The sequence below is a fragment of the Pristiophorus japonicus genome, chromosome 24 (genome assembly GCF_044704955.1).
Source record: "Pristiophorus japonicus isolate sPriJap1 chromosome 24, sPriJap1.hap1, whole genome shotgun sequence".
Taxonomy (NCBI): domain Eukaryota; kingdom Metazoa; phylum Chordata; class Chondrichthyes; family Pristiophoridae; genus Pristiophorus; species Pristiophorus japonicus.
The window spans coordinates 29,452,983-29,469,587 of record NC_092000.1 but is presented as its reverse complement, the minus strand read 5'-3'; the positions used below and the strand labels follow the sequence as shown (position 1 = coordinate 29,469,587).

The following is a 16,605-nucleotide window of genomic DNA, read 5'->3' as shown; positions in this document are numbered from 1 at the left end:
TACAAAGGAATAATGGGAATGTTCATCTTTTAATTTTCTCATCAGTTTCTTCCTCTGCTCTGTGTGTCTGTTGCTTGGGCCCAGGATCCACGGGGACCGGCCTTGTATTGGTCTATCTCCCTGGGTGAGCTAAGGTAATGAATATCCACAGACTGTCAGCCCACAAAGGGCATTGAAACTGAGCCCAATCCTGCCCGCACCCGATGTCCCCACGCAGTCTGACTGACGTCTATGCACAGTCCGCTCCTTATAGTGAATGTGACCACCTCAAACCTGATGGGTTAGCGAATGATGATCCCTGCAGGTTTATCGTGATGATCTACAGTTACCTGCAAATGAGAGTCTGAGTCTGTAACGTATGATAAACAGTGACTTGTCTTGCATCAGTGAATATATAATTGTGTTGTATCGATCAGAAGCATTCTGGGTTCAATCCCTGGCCTTGGTGTCCCCAGGTTTTGGGGAGTGGGTGGGAGGGGGGGGGGGGCGGGGTGATATATTGGCCAAGTACTCTTCCTCCCGGCCGTTGTCTGGAGACCCCTGATGGGACGTTGTGGATGTGTTTGTCCGGTGAGTGTAGTCTTGGGCTTGGCTGTTTCCCATCTCGCTGGCCAACTTCACACGGGACGAATGGCCAGTTGGCAGAGGACCTGTGGCCGCTGTGGATCCACACCCCAGGGCGAGGGGTGGGGAGGGGAGGGTCAATGTTGGGTCATTAGGTGACATAACCTCCTGCTCTCCTGACTTCCTGCAGCCACTGAAGACCCTGTCAAAGGTGCGTCCGCTGCCAAACATATTCAATCTGTACACGATACTCACCGTGCTGCTGCAGTTCGCTGTCCATTTCGTTAGCTTGGTGTTCTTGTACAAGACGGCGCAGGAATATTCCTACTCCAGGTGAGGCCCTGCTCATTGTTTCTCATCTCCCGGTCCGGCCAAGGGAAGGGTGCAGAGCCCCGGCAGAAAGGTGCTTCTATTTTTCCTCCTTGTGCTCATCCAAGTTAGGGATTTGGCAGTGTTCGAATCCACAACTCTTCTAAAGAAAAGTAGTACTTGCTATTTCTGTAGTGCCTTTCACAATCTCAGGATGTCCCAAACCGCTCTGCAGCCAGTGAAGTACTTTAGAAAGTGTTATAATGTGCTGACCTGGGTTAAGACTGCTCCAGATTCGTGGAAAACCTCCATCTTGCTCATTAGCACCCAGTGCAGTTTGTCCCGTCAGCTTTCAGCAACCAGCACAGTCCAATTCATGAGACGTGCATCCGGCCATGGAAGTGTTCTGCCCCTTTTAATACTGTGCTGCCCAATAACCGTACCCTGGTGTTGGCCAGCATGAGCATCTCTCACTAGGGCCTCAATTTTGGCGCACTTACCGGAGTTGTCGCTTATCTACGTTCCAAGGTGCACCGAAAAAAAAAGTGTTGCCACTTTGGCCGCTGTCCGGCGTCTTCACTGCAGTCGCACGGCGTGGCCAGTCGAGTCGGGGGTGGAGCCTGCGTTCTACGCTGGAAAATGTGCCGGGACGTCTGCACATGCGCAGTGGAGTCCGCTGGTGATGTCCGCACATGAGCAGTAGCGCTGTGAGTCTGCAACAACAGTCCCAATTGATGTAGGTCTCTCAGTTTCAGAGCGTGGCGATGTTCTTCCACCCTGTGTTGCTGGGCTCCTTTAGGTAAAATTCTCTACATTTATTCTGCCTCCTTTGTTGGGCTAGGGGCGGGCAGGAGAACTGATGGTGCTCCTGCCTGCCAGTGATTTCTATCAGTTCTCCTGCCCGCCCCTAGCCCTGGCCGAGTGGCCTCCCACATCAGCCCGCTACCTTCCCGAGCCACGTTTGAAGATGAAAGTAGGACTTCAATTTTTTATTTCTTATTGAATTGTTAGTACTTTTTGTTTTCAAACATTGCTAAGGGTAAAGCTTGGTTGGTTTAGGTGCAGGTCCTCTCTGCTTCCCGCCCCTATCCCAGGCCGAATCGCCTCCGATGTACTTGCCTGCGGCAATTTTTTAAAAAAGTTCTCTGCAAGGGTTTTCTGAAGTGGCCACATACGCTGGCCTAAGTAGAAATGGAGTAGCTATTAGCTGGCTAAAGTTGCCTAAATGGGCAGAACTGGTGCAGGTAGCTGGTAACGCCCCCTTTTGAGAAAAAAAACGAATCTTAAAAAAACGTAACTAAGCTGATGCAAATTGATTGGGGAAACTGGGAATACGCCAGAAAAAGCAGGTTACTCCAAAAAAAAAGGAGCAACTCCTGGCCAAAATTGAGCCTGAGATCTCTGGCACGCCACAGTTATAGAGTTACGGGGGCCTGCAGGTCTCTTGCCTGCTTCACTGCAGCAGGAGAGAGAGAGAAGGAAATATTCTGCTGTATCCAAGGAAGGAAAATGATTTGAAAGGGCCAAAATTCACTCATGCAGTGGCTGAGTGATGAATTCCTGACCTAGGGTCGGAGCCACGGTCTGTGCTGCCTTAGCTTTTCTCAGCTAGGGTATCAATAGTAGTGCCCACACTGATACCACAGAGTTAATGCCCATTCATTTTAATTGTCTGAAAATAGTGAGGGGAAAAGTCGTGGGCATCACAGCCCTGCGCTAGAGTGGAGAAAGGTTGTGGCTGGGCTAGGGAAGGGAAAGGTCGTGGGCTGGGCTAGGGAGGAGAGAGGTCATGGACCGGGCAAGAACAGAAGAAATAGGAGTAGGCCGTTTGGCCCCTCAAGCCATGTCTGATTTGATCATGACTCTGCTCCACTTCCCTGCCCACTCACCATAATCCTTTACTCCCTTAACGCTCAAAAATCTGTCTATGCCTTAAATATATTCAAAGACCAAGCCTCCACAGCTCCCTGTGACAGAGAATTCCACAGATTTACAACCCTCCGAGAGAGAAAAATCCTCCTCATCTCAGTTTTAAATGGGCGGCCCCTTATTCTGAGACTCTGTCTCCTAGTTTTAGTTTCTCCTATGAGTGGAAATATCCTCTCTGCACCACTTGTCGAGTCCCCTCATTATCTTATAAGTTTCAATAAGATCACCTCTCATTCTTCTGAACTCCAATGAGTATAGGCCCAAACTACTCCACCTATCCTCATAAGTCAACCCCCTCATCTCCGGAATCAACAGAGTGAACCTTCTGAACAGCCTTCAATGCAAGTATAGCCTTCCTTAAATACAGGGACCAAAACTGCACGCAATACTCCAGGTGTGGCCTCACCAATACCCTGTGCAGTTGTAGCAGGACTTCTCTGCTTTTATACTCCATCCCCCTTGCAATAAAGGCCAACATCCCATTTGCCTTCCTGATTACTTGCTGTACCTGCATACTAACTTTGTGTTTCATGCACAAGGACCCCCAGGTCCCTCTGTACTGCAGCAAGGGAAGGGAAAGGTTGTGGCCTGAGCTAGGGAGGGGAAAGGTTGTGGACTGGGCTAGAGAGGGGAGAGGTTCGCTCAGGTTCCTAGTCAGTGACGTCTCTTTAACGTGCGCAGGTGGATGCTGGGAATTGGGTTTGGTTGTGATTGCCTCCACTGTCCAATAGCCCAATGACACTAACTTCCCAGGTAGATAGTCAAATGGCCACTTGGGTGAAGTATAGGAAGGTATTCACTACCTTGGCACTGTGTCCCAGTGAGTCCGGAGAGGAAGGGGGAAAAATTCGAGATGAATTGTGAGTAAATGGCTCACTGTTCAAAGGTTGCACTGTAAGGGCTGTAGCCAGGACAGCAATGGTGAAATGGCTCAAATAACCAATGCAGGTGTTGCAGCAAGTAAATGACCTTCGAGCTGCTGAGCTGCAGCTGGTGTGAGAGTCTGTGTTGGAGACCAGGCCTCTGATCTTGGGCTTTCCTGGACAGGGCACTTAATGTTTCTGGTCCCTGGGCTTGTGTTTAGTGTTTTACTGCCCTCCTTTACTTTTCCTTTTTCCAGAACAGACGACGGGTTTGTGGATCTGTACAAGGAGTTTGAGCCCAGCCTGGTGAACAGCACCGTGTACATCATGTCCATGGCCATGCAGATGGCCACCTTCGCCATTAATTACAAGGTAAGAGGAGCAGACAGTGTACTGGCCAGAGACTGATCGAGCGGGGACCGTGCCTTCGCTGACCTTTCATCACCAAGTGTCTTGCCCTGCCACCGAGCTGTGGCGCCAATAATTGTCTTTGAGGGTGTAATATATGCACATGTGAGGATGCTCACAGGTTTGTTGAGCTGTGAGTGGCTTAGCCAGTCACGTGATGTTCACAAGACTCAATAAAACCCCAGCCAGTTGGGTTCGGGGGATCCACAATGAGGCAGGTGGCTGTGAGCCCGGTGGATGAATTGGTAATGTGTAGTGTGATTGTTGAACCTTTTTGCTAATGAAGCAACTAGTTCTTAATAGTGTTGCTATGAATTCTTAAGCAAAGAACCCACTAAGCAATTACAGAACAGAGGGAGTGTGGGGGATGCAATTCTCGAGTCGTGTTGCAGACTTTATGGGGCAAGATTGCAGTGGCCAGCGAGCAACCAGTCTTCTTTATCCTGAAAATTAATTTTCAGCCTGTGACCGACTCTGAGCGATGGAAGGGTCCCTGGTATTAAGCTCGACGTGTGTGTGTGCTTTCAGGGCCATCCGTTCATGGAGAGCCTGCGCGAGAACAAGCCCTTGCTGTGGAGTATCGTGGTCTCCGGCCTCGCCATTGTGGGCCTGCTCGTTGGCTCCTCACCAGAGTTCAACCAACAGTTTGGGCTCGTGGAAATCCCAACACAGGTATGGATGGGAAAATAAACTCTCTCAATGCCTCTCTCAGGCTCCCCAACAACTTATCCAGAATCACTGGGATTCGGGTGTTGTATTGGGGGGGGGGGACGTGAGGGAGGGGGCTCTGTTTGCTCTTGAACAAGTGGAGATCGGGCAGGAAATCTATTTGCTCCAGTTATTAGGCTGGAAGTGGAAGAATGACCCGGTCATGGGGTTGAAAATGGCTGAAGAAGGTGGGGGGTGGTTTTGGCTCGGGCGTGCGTTTGTGATGTTGGAGCTAAGAGGGTTACTTCAGACTCTGTGCTGAAGGGAGTAGGTAGTTTGTAACTAAAATGGGCATAGTGGCAGGGGAGGGACTTAAAAAGGAGCTTTTAGAAGTAATGTGGGCAGTATGTTAAAGGGGAACAAGAACAGCGGCTCAGACTGAGGATTTTCACTAGAGGACTGAGGGGGTCCTTCGAAATGTTTGCTCAGAGGATTATTAAAACAGGGATTGTTTCACCACAAGGGACTATTGAGGCAGACTGTAATATCATTTAAAGGGAAATTGGGTCAGTATTTGAAAGGGCAGGGAAGTTGAATTACACCAGTAGAGGTTTAGCAACAGTGGGATGGCCCACATAGCCCTCCGTGCTGTAATCCCGGGGACCCTCGCTCCGTGCTGTAATCCCCGGGATCTTTACCTGCTACATATTTCCAGCCCTTCCCGCTTTTAGCACGGACCTCCGATGCCGAGTTTTCTCTCAGGCCCTGCCTGGGCTTGGCCCCAATTGGACCGTTCCCTTCAGTCGGGATTTGTGGTGCAGGACATGCAGCAGTTGTAAAGTACAAGATGTATCATTGAGTTCAGGAAAAGCTCCACATTGCAGCTGACCTGTGCTGTACGTGACCCAGCAGACCTCGGTTTGCAGTGCACCCCATTGTGAACGCTGGGCGAGAGGGAGTTGGGGAAATCAACGACCCTGATCACCAATCAGTGAACCCCTGTCGGAAAATGCATGCGGTTGCCAAGCGAAGATGGAATTAAACTTGGATGTGATACACACTGTAGTCAAATAGTCCGCAGCCATGCTACCGTGGCTGACCTGTATTCTATGAAAATAGCCACTGGGATGCACTGGAGTGGGTATTAGCACCAGCAGAGCTGTAGAATTCTGAGTCAGAACTATTGGGAGAGAGGATTACAGCAACACAATCTGGGCAGAAAGGGCTAAGATTAATTCCTCTTTCTTTGCCGCAGCTGAAGACGGTGATTGCCGGGGTTCTGGTGGCCGACTTCCTGGTGGCGCTTGGGCTGGACCGAACCCTCGAGGTATTGCTGGGGAGCAGCAGATTACACGTGCCTTCCTGATGGCTGAGCTGGCAGACTAAGCAGCCCTTCCTCAGCGCACCTCAACGGACAGGTCCCCAGCCGGGCCCACACCCCAGCGAGGGAAGTCGGGGCGAGAGAGGCTGGGCACTGAGCCACTCCCCGCAGACAGACTTTTAACTCGCCAACCCTTTTCTTTGATGGTTTTTGATATAAAAAATAAATACGACTGGTATTTTCGTACTCCCCCAAAAAAAAAATCTGGAAGAAAAAAATAAATAAATCCATGTACAGTTTGCGAGTGTTTGTGAATCCTGAGCCTCTCGGCTATCCAGCTCTCGACAAATTATCTGCATTCATGCTGGGCTTCTTTTGTAAAGGCACCATCCAGGTGAAGGTCTCCAATTGGACGATTTACTACGTTAAAGGCGCTATATAAATAAAAGTGATTATTATTATTATTATTAGATTTAATTCATACAAAGGTGATGGTTTTCGTTATTTCCTTCATCTGTTGGCCAGACTTTCATTGATGAGGCGTGCGATTTGCAGGAGGTGAAGGGTGTGAGTTTACCCTCAAACAAATAAGTTAAGTGCGATCCTCTAACTCTGACCTTTCTGTGCATCCCCCACTCCTTCGCCCCACCACTGGGAGGGCATGCCGTCAGCCGTCTAGGCCCCAAGCTCTGGAACTTGCTCCATAATCCTCTCCGCCTCTCTTTCTACCTTTAAGATGCTCCTTAAAACCTACCTCTTTGACCAAGCCCCTGTCCTAATATCTCCTCCTTTAGAGCTGTCAATCTGATCACTTCTGTAAAGCACCTTGGGACATTTTACTATGTTAAAACGCTTGATAAATGCAAGTTCTTGTCTGTTCTGACCTGGTACATTCCAGTCTTTCTGCACTCCCAGCATCAAACTCGCCAGGCTGCTGCTGTCTCTGGTTGCTCCAGTGATGTACACCAGTACCTGCGCTTATGTACAAAATCCTTTGACACGGACGATGTCTCTGTTCAGCTCGTGCTGCAGGTATTGATGTCTTGCAATGACCCGGCCGCTCACCAGCAGAAACTCAACACAGCGGATATTCTTCAAGATAGAGGATAAGTCTCCCCAGTCTGGAATCATAATGCAATTGAGTGTATTTAGTTTTGCTGAACCAAGAATTTCTTGCATTTCTATAACGCCTTTCACCACTTCAGGACATCCCAAAATGTTTTACAGCCAATTAAATGCTTTTTGAAGTGTAGTCACTGTTGAAATACAGCAGCCAAACTGTGCATAGTAAGCTCCCACAAACAGCAATGTGATAATGACCAGATAATCTGTTTTTTAGTGATGTTGATTGAAAATATTGGACAGGCGATTGTGGCTAACTCCCCAGCTCTTCAAGATAGTGCAGTCGGATGTTTTACGTCCACCTGCGAGCAGACGAGGCCTCTGTTTCATCCGAAAGACGGCACCTCCGACTGTGCAGCACTCAACAACAAGTAACATTAGCCTCAGCAAGCAACATTTTTCCCTTGCCCCTGACTTTAACAGCAGTACGAGAACAAAACCTGCTGCCTCACCTCTCCTTCCCTGCTCCTCACAACTCTCCTAGCTCACTACATCGCACCTCCCCCTGAGAAACATTTCAAATGTTCCAGATCAGGCTCTATTGGTAGCTCAGTGGGTACACATACTGCCTGTGCTACTGAATAAGTTTGGCTTACAGGGTAGGAGTGCTAGTGACTGCCTAACCCTTAACCCTTAACCCTTAAACCCCTTTCCATCAAGTATGAGGAACTCGTGAATTTCTTTGACCCTAAGATTGAGACCATCGGTTTACCTGACTGTAACTTCTGCCAAAGCTCCCCCCGTCCTAGCTCTGAACTCGTATCTTTCTCTAGTTTCTGCCCATCGCTCTACCTTCTGCCACAATGGAGAGTTCACATAGGAATAAGGTGGACGAATTAACTGCATAGATAGCAGTTAATGGATATGATGTAATTGGCATCACAGAGACATGGCTCCAGGATGGCCAAGGCTGGGAACTCAACATTCAGGGTATTCAACAATTGTACATCCCTGTCTGAAATAAAAATAAAACAGGGGAGGTGGCTCAACCGTGGCTAACAAGGGAAATTAAGGATAGTGTTAGATCCAAGGAAGAGGCATATAAATTGGCCAAAAGAAAGCAGCAAACCTGAGGACTGGGAGAAATTTAGAATTCAGCAGAGGAGGACAAAGGGTTTGATTAGGAGGGGAAAATAGAGTACGAGAGGAAGCTTGCCGGGAACATAAAAACTGACTGCAAAAGCTTCTATAGATATGTGATGAGAAAAAGATTAGTGAAGACAAACGTAGGTCCCTTGCAGTCTGACTCAGGTGAATTTATAATGGGGAACAAAGAGTTGGCAGACCAATTGAACAAATACTTTGGTTCTGTCTTCACGAAGGAAGACACAAATAACCTTCCGGATGTACTAGGGGACCAGGGTCGAGAGAGAAGGAGGAACTGAAGGATATCCTTATTAGGCAGAAAATGGTGTTGGGGAAATTGATGGCCGATAAATCCCCGGGGCCTGATAGTCTGCATCCCAGAGTACTTAAGGAAGTGGCCCTAGAAATAATGGATGCATTGGTGATCATTTTCCAACAGTTTATTGACTCTGGATCAGTTCCTATGGACTGGAGGGTAGCTAATGTAACACCACTTTTTAAAAAAAGGAGGGAGAGAGAACACGGGTAATTATAGACCGGTTAGCCTGACATCAGTAGTGGGGAAAATGTTGGAATCAATTATTAAGGATGCGTCAAGGAGGTGCGTGAGTTGCGGGGTCGGCGAGAGGCCTACAAAAGGCCCAACGCGGCGGCAGTCGGGAGGTGCGTCGCTGAGTCGAGAGTAGCATGGGGAGAGGCGTGAGTTCCGGGGTCGGCGAGAGGCGAGCCGGTGCAGCTACAGGGAGAAGGCAAAAAAGTAGTAGAAAGAAACAGAAAGGTGACGTCACAGCCAAGGGGGTTGGTGATTGGTGAGTAGTTTTTCTTTTTTCTCTTCTATAACAGTGAGTAAACTTTAGCATTGTTGTTGCCTATCTAAGGGTTAAGTCATGGCAAGACAGCTCGGTCCTCCTGTACCATGTGGGAACTCAGGGACGACACCAGTGTTCCTGACTACTACGTGTGCGGGAAGTGTATTCGCCTCCAGCTCCTGACGGACCGCGTTGCGGAGTTGGAGCTGAGGGTGGATTCACTCTGGAGCATTCACGATGCTGAGAATGACGTGAGTAGCACGTGTAGCGAGTTGGTCGTACCGCAGGGAAAGGGTCCACAGCCAGATAGGGAATGGAAGACCAGCAGGAAGAGCAGTGCAAGGAAGGTAGTGCAGGGGTCCCCTGTGGTCATCCCCCTGCAAAACAGATACACTGCTTTGGGTACTGTTGGGGGGGATGACTCATCAGGGGAGGGCAGCAGCAGCCAAGTTCATGGCACCGTGGCTGGCTCTGTTGCACAGGAGGGCAGGAAAAAGAGTGGGAGAGCGATAGTGATAGGGGATTCAATTGTAAGGGGCATAGATAGGCGTTTCTGCGGCCGCAACCGAGACTCCAGGATGGTATGTTGCCTCCCTGGTGCAAGGGTCAAGGATGTCTCGGAGCGGGAGCAGGACATTCTAAAAAGGGAGGGTGAACAGCCAGTTGTCGTGGTGCATATTGGTACCAATGACATAGGTTAAAAAAAGGGATGAGGTCCTACGAAACGAATTTAAGGAGCTAGGAGCCAAATTACAAAGTAGGATCTCAAAAGTAGTAATCTCGGGATTGCTACCAGTGCCACGTGCTAGTCAGAGTAGGAATCGCAGGATAGCGCAGATGAATACGTGGCTTGAGCAGTGGTGCAGCAGGAAGGGATTCAAATTCCTGGGGCGTTGGAACCGGTTCTGGGGGAGGTGGGACCAGTACAAACCGGACGGTATGCACCTGGGCAGGACCGGAACCAATGTCCTAGGGGGAGTGTTTGCTAGTGCTGTTGGGGAGGAGTTAAACTAATATGGCAGGGAACCAATGCAGGGAGACAGAGGGAAACAAAAAGGAGACAAAAGCAAAAGACAGAAAGGAGATGAGTAAAAGTGGAGGGCAGAGAAACCCAAGGCAAAGAACAAAAAGGGCCACTGTACAGAAAAATTCTAAAAGGACAAAGAGTGTTTTAAAAAAAAAAAACAAGCCTGAAGGCTTTGTGTCTTAATGCAAGGAGTATCCGTAATAAGGTGGATGAATTAACTGTGCAAATAGATGTTAACAAATATGATGTGATTGGGATTACGGAGACGTGGTTCCAGAATGATCAGGGCTGGGAACTCAACATCCAGGGGTATTCAACATTCAGGAAGGATAGAATAAAAGGAGAAGGAGGTGGGATAGCATTGCTGGTTAAGGAGGAGATTAATGCAATAGTTAGGAAAGACATTAGCTTGGATGATGTGGAATCTATATGGGTCGAGCTGCAGAACACCAAAGGGCAAAAAACGTTAGTGGGAGTTGTGTACAGACTTCCAAACAGTAGTAGTGATGTTGGGGAAGGCATCAAACAGGAAATTAGGGGTGCATGCAATAAAGGTGCAGCAGTTATAATGGGTGACTTTAATATGCACATAGATTGGGCTAACCAAACTGGAAGCAATACGGTGGAGGAGGATTTCCTGGAGTGCATAAGGGATGGTTTTCTAGACCAATATGTCAAGGAACCAACTAGGGGGGAGGCCATCTTAGACTGGGTGTTGTGTAACGAGAGAGGATTAATTAGCAATCTCGTTGTGCGAGGCCCCTTGGAGAAGAGTGACCATAATATGGTGGAATTCTTCATTAGGATGGAGAATGAAACAGTTAATTCAGAGACCATGGTCCAGAACTTAAAGAAGGCTAACTTTGAAGGTATGAGGCGTGAATTGGCTAGGATAGATTGGTGAATGATACTTAAGGGGTTGACTGTGGATGGGCAATGGCAGACATTTAGAGACCGCATGGATGAACTACAACAATTGTACATTCCTGTCTGGCGTAAAAATAAAAAAGGGAAGGTGGCTCAACCGTGGCTATCAAGGGAAATCAGGAATAGTATTAAAGCCAAGGAAGTGGCATACAAATTTGCCAGAAATAGCAGCGAACCCGGGGACTGGGAGAAATTTAGAACTCAGCAGAGGACAAATGGTTTGATTAGGGCAGGGAAAATGGAGTACGAGAAGAAGCTTGCAGGGAACATTAAGACGGATTGCAAAAGTTTCCATAGATATGTAGAGAAAAAGGTTAGTAAAAGGTCCCCTGCAGTCAGAATCAGGGGAAGTTATAATGGGGAACAAAGAAATGGCGGACCAATTGAACAAGTACTTTGGTTCGGTATTCACTAAGGAGGACACAAACAACCTTCCGGATATAAAAGGGGTCAGAGGGTCTCGTAAGGAGGAGGAACTGAGGGAAATCCTTATTAGTCGGGAAATTGTGTTGGGGAAATTGATGGGATTGAAGGCCGATAAATCCTCAGGGCCTGATGGACTGCATCCCAGAGTACTTAAGGAGGTGGCCTTGGAAATAGCGGATGCATTGACAGTCATTTTCCAACATTCCATTGACTCTGGGTCAGTTCCTATGGAGTGGAGGGTAGCCAATGTAACCCCACTTTTTAAAAAATGAGGGAGAGAGAAAACAGGGAATTATAGACCGGTCAGCCTGACATCGGTAGTGGGTAAAATGATGGAATCAATTATTAAGGATGTCATAGCAGCACATTTGGAAAGAGGTGACATGATAGGTTCAAGTCAGCATGGATTTGTGAAAGGAAAATCATGCTTGACAAATCTTCTGGAATTTTTTGAGGATGTTTCCAGTAGAGTGGACAAGGGAGAACCAGTTGATGTGGTATATTTGGACTTTTTCAGAAGGCTTTCGACAAGGTCCCACACAAGAGATTAATGTGCAAAGTTAAAGCACATGGGATTGGGGGTAGTGTGCTGACATGGATTGAGAACTGGTTGTCAGACAGGAAGCAAAGAGTAGGAGTAAATGGGGACTTTTCAGAATGGCGGGCAGTGACTAGTGGGGTACCGCAAGGTTCTGTGCTGGGGTCCCAGCTGTTTACAATGTACATTAATGATTTAGACGAGGGGATTAAATGTAGTATCTCCAAATTTGCGGATGACGCTAAGTTGGGTGGCAGTGTGAGCTGCGAGGAGGATGCTATGAGGCTGCAGAGTGACTTGATAGGTTAGGTGAGTGGGCAAATGCATGGCAGATGAAGTATAATATGGATAAATGTGAGGTTATCCACTTTGGTGGTAAAAACAGAAAGACAGACTATTATCTGAATGGTGACAGATTAGGAAAAGGGGAGGTGCAACGAGACTTGCGTGTCATGGTACATCAGTCATTGAAGGTTGGCATGCAGGTACAGCAGGCGGTTAAGAAAGTAAATGGCATGTTGGCCTTCATAGCGAGGGGATTTGAGTACAGGGGCAGGGAGGTGTTGCTACAGTTGTACAGGGCCTTGGTGAGGCCACACCTGGAGTATTGTGTACAGTTTTGGTCTCCTAACCTGAGGAAGGACATTCTTGCTATTGAGGGAGTGCAGCGAAGGTTCACCAGACTGATTCCCGGGATGGCGGGACTGACCTATCAAGAAAGACTGGATCAACTGGTACTTGTATTCACTGGAGTTCAGAAGAATGAGAGGGGACCTCAGAAACGTTTAAAATTCTGATGGGTTTAGACAGGTTAGATGCAGGAAGAATGTTCCCAATGTTGGGGAAGTCCAGAAGCAGGGGTCACAGTCTAAGGATAAGGGGTAAGCCATTTAGGACCGAGATGAGGAGAAACTTCTTCACCCAGAGAGTGGTGAACCTGTGGAATTCTCTACCACAGAAAGTTGTTGAGGCCAATTCACTAAATATATTCAAAAAGGAGTTCGATGAAGTCCTTACTACTAGGGGGATCAAGGGGTATGGCGAGAAAGCAGGAATGGGGTACTGAAGTTGCATGTTCATCCATGAACTCATTGAATGGCGGTGCAGGCGAGAAGGGCTGAATGGCCTACTCCTGCACCTAGTTTCTATGTTTCTATGTAAATAGCAGCGCATTTGGAAAGCAGTGACAGGATCGGTCCAAGTCAGCATGGATTTATGAAAGGGAAATCATGCTTGACAAATCTTCTGGAATTTTTTGAGGATGTAACTAGTAGAGTGGACAAGGGAGAACCAGTGGATGTGGTGTATTTGGACTTTCAAAGGGCCTTTGACAAGGTCCCACATAAGAGATTGGTGTGCAAAATCAAAGCACATTGTATTGGGGGTAATGTACTGGCGTGGATAGAGAATTGGTTGGCAGACAGGAAGCAGAGAGTCGGGATAAACGGGTCCTTTTCAGAATGGCAGGCAGTGACTAGTGGGGTGCCGCAGGGCTCAGTGCTAGGACCCCAGCTATTTACAATATACATTAATGATTTAGATGAAGGAATTGAATGTAATATCTCCAAGTTTGTAGATGACACTAAGCTGGGTGGCGGTGTGAGCTGTGAGGAGAACGCTAAGAGGCTGCAGGGTGACTTGGACAGGTTGGGTGAGTGGGAAAATGCATGGCAGATGCAGTATAATGTGGATAAATGTGAGGTTATCCACTTTGGTGGCAAAAACACAAAGGCAGAATATTATCTGAATGGCAGATTAGGAAAAGGGAAGGTGCAACGAGACCTGGGTGTCATGGTACATCAGTCATTGAAAGTTGGCATGCAGGTACAGCAGGCGGTGAAGTTGGCCTTCATAGCTAGAGGATTTGAGTATAGGAGTAGGGAGGTCTTACTGCAGTTGTACAGGGCCTTGGTGAGGCCTCACCTGGAATATTGTGTTCAGTTTTGGTCTCCTAACCTTAGGAAGGACGTTCTTGTTATTGAGGGAGTGCAGCGAAGGTTCACCAGACTGATTCCCGGGATGGCAGGACTGACATATGAGGAGAGACTGGATCGACTGGGCATGTATTCACTGGAGTTTAGAAGGATAAGAGGGGATCTCATAGAAACATAAAATTCTGACGGGACTGGACAGGTTAGATGCAGGAAGAAAGTTCCCGATGTTGGGGAATTCCAAAACCGGGGACATAGTCTAAGGGGTAAGCCACTTAGGACTGAAATGAGGAGAAACTTCTTCACTCAGAGAGTTGTTAACCTGTGGAATTCTCTACTGCAGAAAGTTGTTGATGCCAGTTCATTGGATATATTCAAGAGGGAGTTAGATATGACCCTTATGGCTAAAAGGATCCAGGGGGATGGAGAGAAAGCAGGAAAGGGGTACTGAGGGAATGATCAGCCACGATCTTATTGAATGGTGGTGCAGGCTCGAAGGGCCGAATGGCCTACTCCTGCACCTATTTTCTATGTTTTGTGATACAGCACAGAAGGCGGCCATTTGGTCTATCGTGCCTGTGCTGGCATTTTGAAAGAGCGATCCAATTCGTCCCACTCCCCCGTATTGGAAATCTGAACTCAAAATGGAAATATCCAACAGGTCAGTAAAAATCAGAGAGAAAAACAATTAAAGTTTTGGGTTCTGCTAAAGTGTCCAACCAAAATTGGGTGATGTGCCACTTATTAAGTTCTGGATGTTGTTGGATGACATGAGTGGTGGGGTTTTGTGTAATTATCTGAATGTGAATCAGTACCATCGACTGCGAGAGCCTTTAACTTAAATGAGTGACTGGGAGACACCCACGAGCACCTTACCGAGAATAACCCGAGTCCGCAGATGGTGAGAACGAAGGTTCACCACCGCCCCACCGCGCTACATGCTGCATCCCTCGAGTTGAGAATACTCACTCTCTCGTCACGTAGTAATGGAAGACGGCTGCCCCAGAGGCACTGAGAGTGGAGGTGTGGGCTGGTGCCTGGAGTCAGGATCCAGTCAGTACACGGTCGGTGGGGTGGTCTGCACCCCTAGGGACTACCTGCCTTTCTCCACCACATTCCTGGGTCTCGAGAGCCTTCTCTTTTCCAGACTATCCATGCTTCCCTTCCCCTTTGCTACAACTAACTGACAAGACTGAACAGGTTGGGTCGCTTTTGTCTGAGGTGTAGCCTGATGGAGGTCTTTAAGATTATGAAAGGGTTTGATAGGGTAGTCGTGGAGAGGACATTTCCACTTGTGGGGGAGACCAGAACCATAAATATAAGGAATTCAAGAGAAACCTCTTTACCCAGAGAGTGATTAGAATGTGGAACACACTACCACAGGAAGTAATTGAGGCAAATATTATAGATGCATTTAAGGGGGAAGGCAAATAAGTACGAGGCAGAAAAGAATAGGTTATGCTGATAGGGTGAGATGAAGAGAGGTGGGAGGAGGCTCGTGTGGAGCATAAACACTGGTATAGACCAACTGGGCAGAATGGCCAGTTTGTGCTATTTCTCTCTCTCCACAGATGCTGACTTAACAGCTGAATGGTTCCAGCATTTTCTGTGTTTATTTCGTATTTCCAACATCCACGGTATTTTGCTTCATGAGGCTAGTGGCTCAGTGGGCAACACTCTCGTCGCGGAGTGAGAAGGTTGTGGGTTCAAGTTCCACTCCAGAAACTGGAGCACATAAACCTAGGCTGACACTGCAGTGCAGGGCTGAAGGAGTGCTGCACTGTCGGTGGTGCCGTCTTTCGGATGAGACGTTAAACCGAGGCCCCATCTGCTCTCTCAGGTGGTTATAAAAGATTCCATGGCACTATTTCGAAGGTTGTCATGGCTGATATTTATCCCTCAATCAACATAACAAAAACAGATGATCAGTCATTATCACATTGCTGTTTGTGGGAGCTTGCTGTGCACAAGTTGGCTGCTGCATTTCCCACATTATTGCACTTAAAGTACTTAATTGGCTGTAAAATGCTTTGAGACGTCTGTTGGTCGTGAAAGGTGCTATATAAATGCAAGTCTTTCTGGACATTTCATCGGATGACCTCCTTGCAATTGCTACCGCTTAAGCTTTCTCCCCACCCCAACCATCTCCAACATTTTTATAATTATTAAAAGTGTTCATAGAAAATTTAAAAATAAATGACTTTGCTTTAAGAGTTGCTTACAGCAGTCTCCTGGAGATTAATCTTTAAATTCTGGAAGATTGGCAAAGCCTCGTTGAAGGCATGACTGAGTCTGATATTTATAGTTCCAGGAGCCCGAAACAAACCTCCGCACAGAACCTTTGCTCAGAGATGCGGCTGTTTACAAAACTGGTTTTACAATAGATTCCAGAAAGAGTAACTCGAGATTTAAAAACAATGAACTTTCTACTATTTATTTAGTGGTGCGCTGAATTAAATGTTGGGCTTTCACTTGCCGATCTGGGTTCAAATCCGGCCCAGACCACTGAATTAGGAGCACGTGTCCCTGCCTCTCCTCGTAAGCTTGAATTCAACTCAGTGAAGGTCCCAAGACTTGCATTTATAATAGAGCCTTTCATGACCACCGCACGTCTCAAAGCACTTTACAGCCAATGAAGTACTTTTTGAAGTGTAGTCACTTTTGTAATGTGGGAAACGTGGCAGCTAATTTGCATAC

The 16,605-nt window shown here is 47.6% G+C and overlaps 1 protein-coding gene across 1 annotated transcript in view; it reads left to right on the top strand.

Annotated features, from left to right (window-relative positions):
* Positions 1–6,341, top strand: part of atp13a1 (ATPase 13A1) — a 94,042-nt gene extending 87,701 nt beyond the window's left edge. Inside the window, exons 23-26 of the mRNA XM_070867379.1 lie at positions 755–897; positions 3,923–4,037; positions 4,602–4,745; positions 5,977–6,341. Coding sequence (XP_070723480.1) covers positions 755–897; positions 3,923–4,037; positions 4,602–4,745; positions 5,977–6,087 — 513 coding nt within the window. The 3' untranslated portion in view covers positions 6,088–6,341. The remainder of the gene's footprint in view (positions 1–754; positions 898–3,922; positions 4,038–4,601; positions 4,746–5,976) is intronic.
* Positions 6,342–16,605: the final 10,264 nt, after the last annotated feature.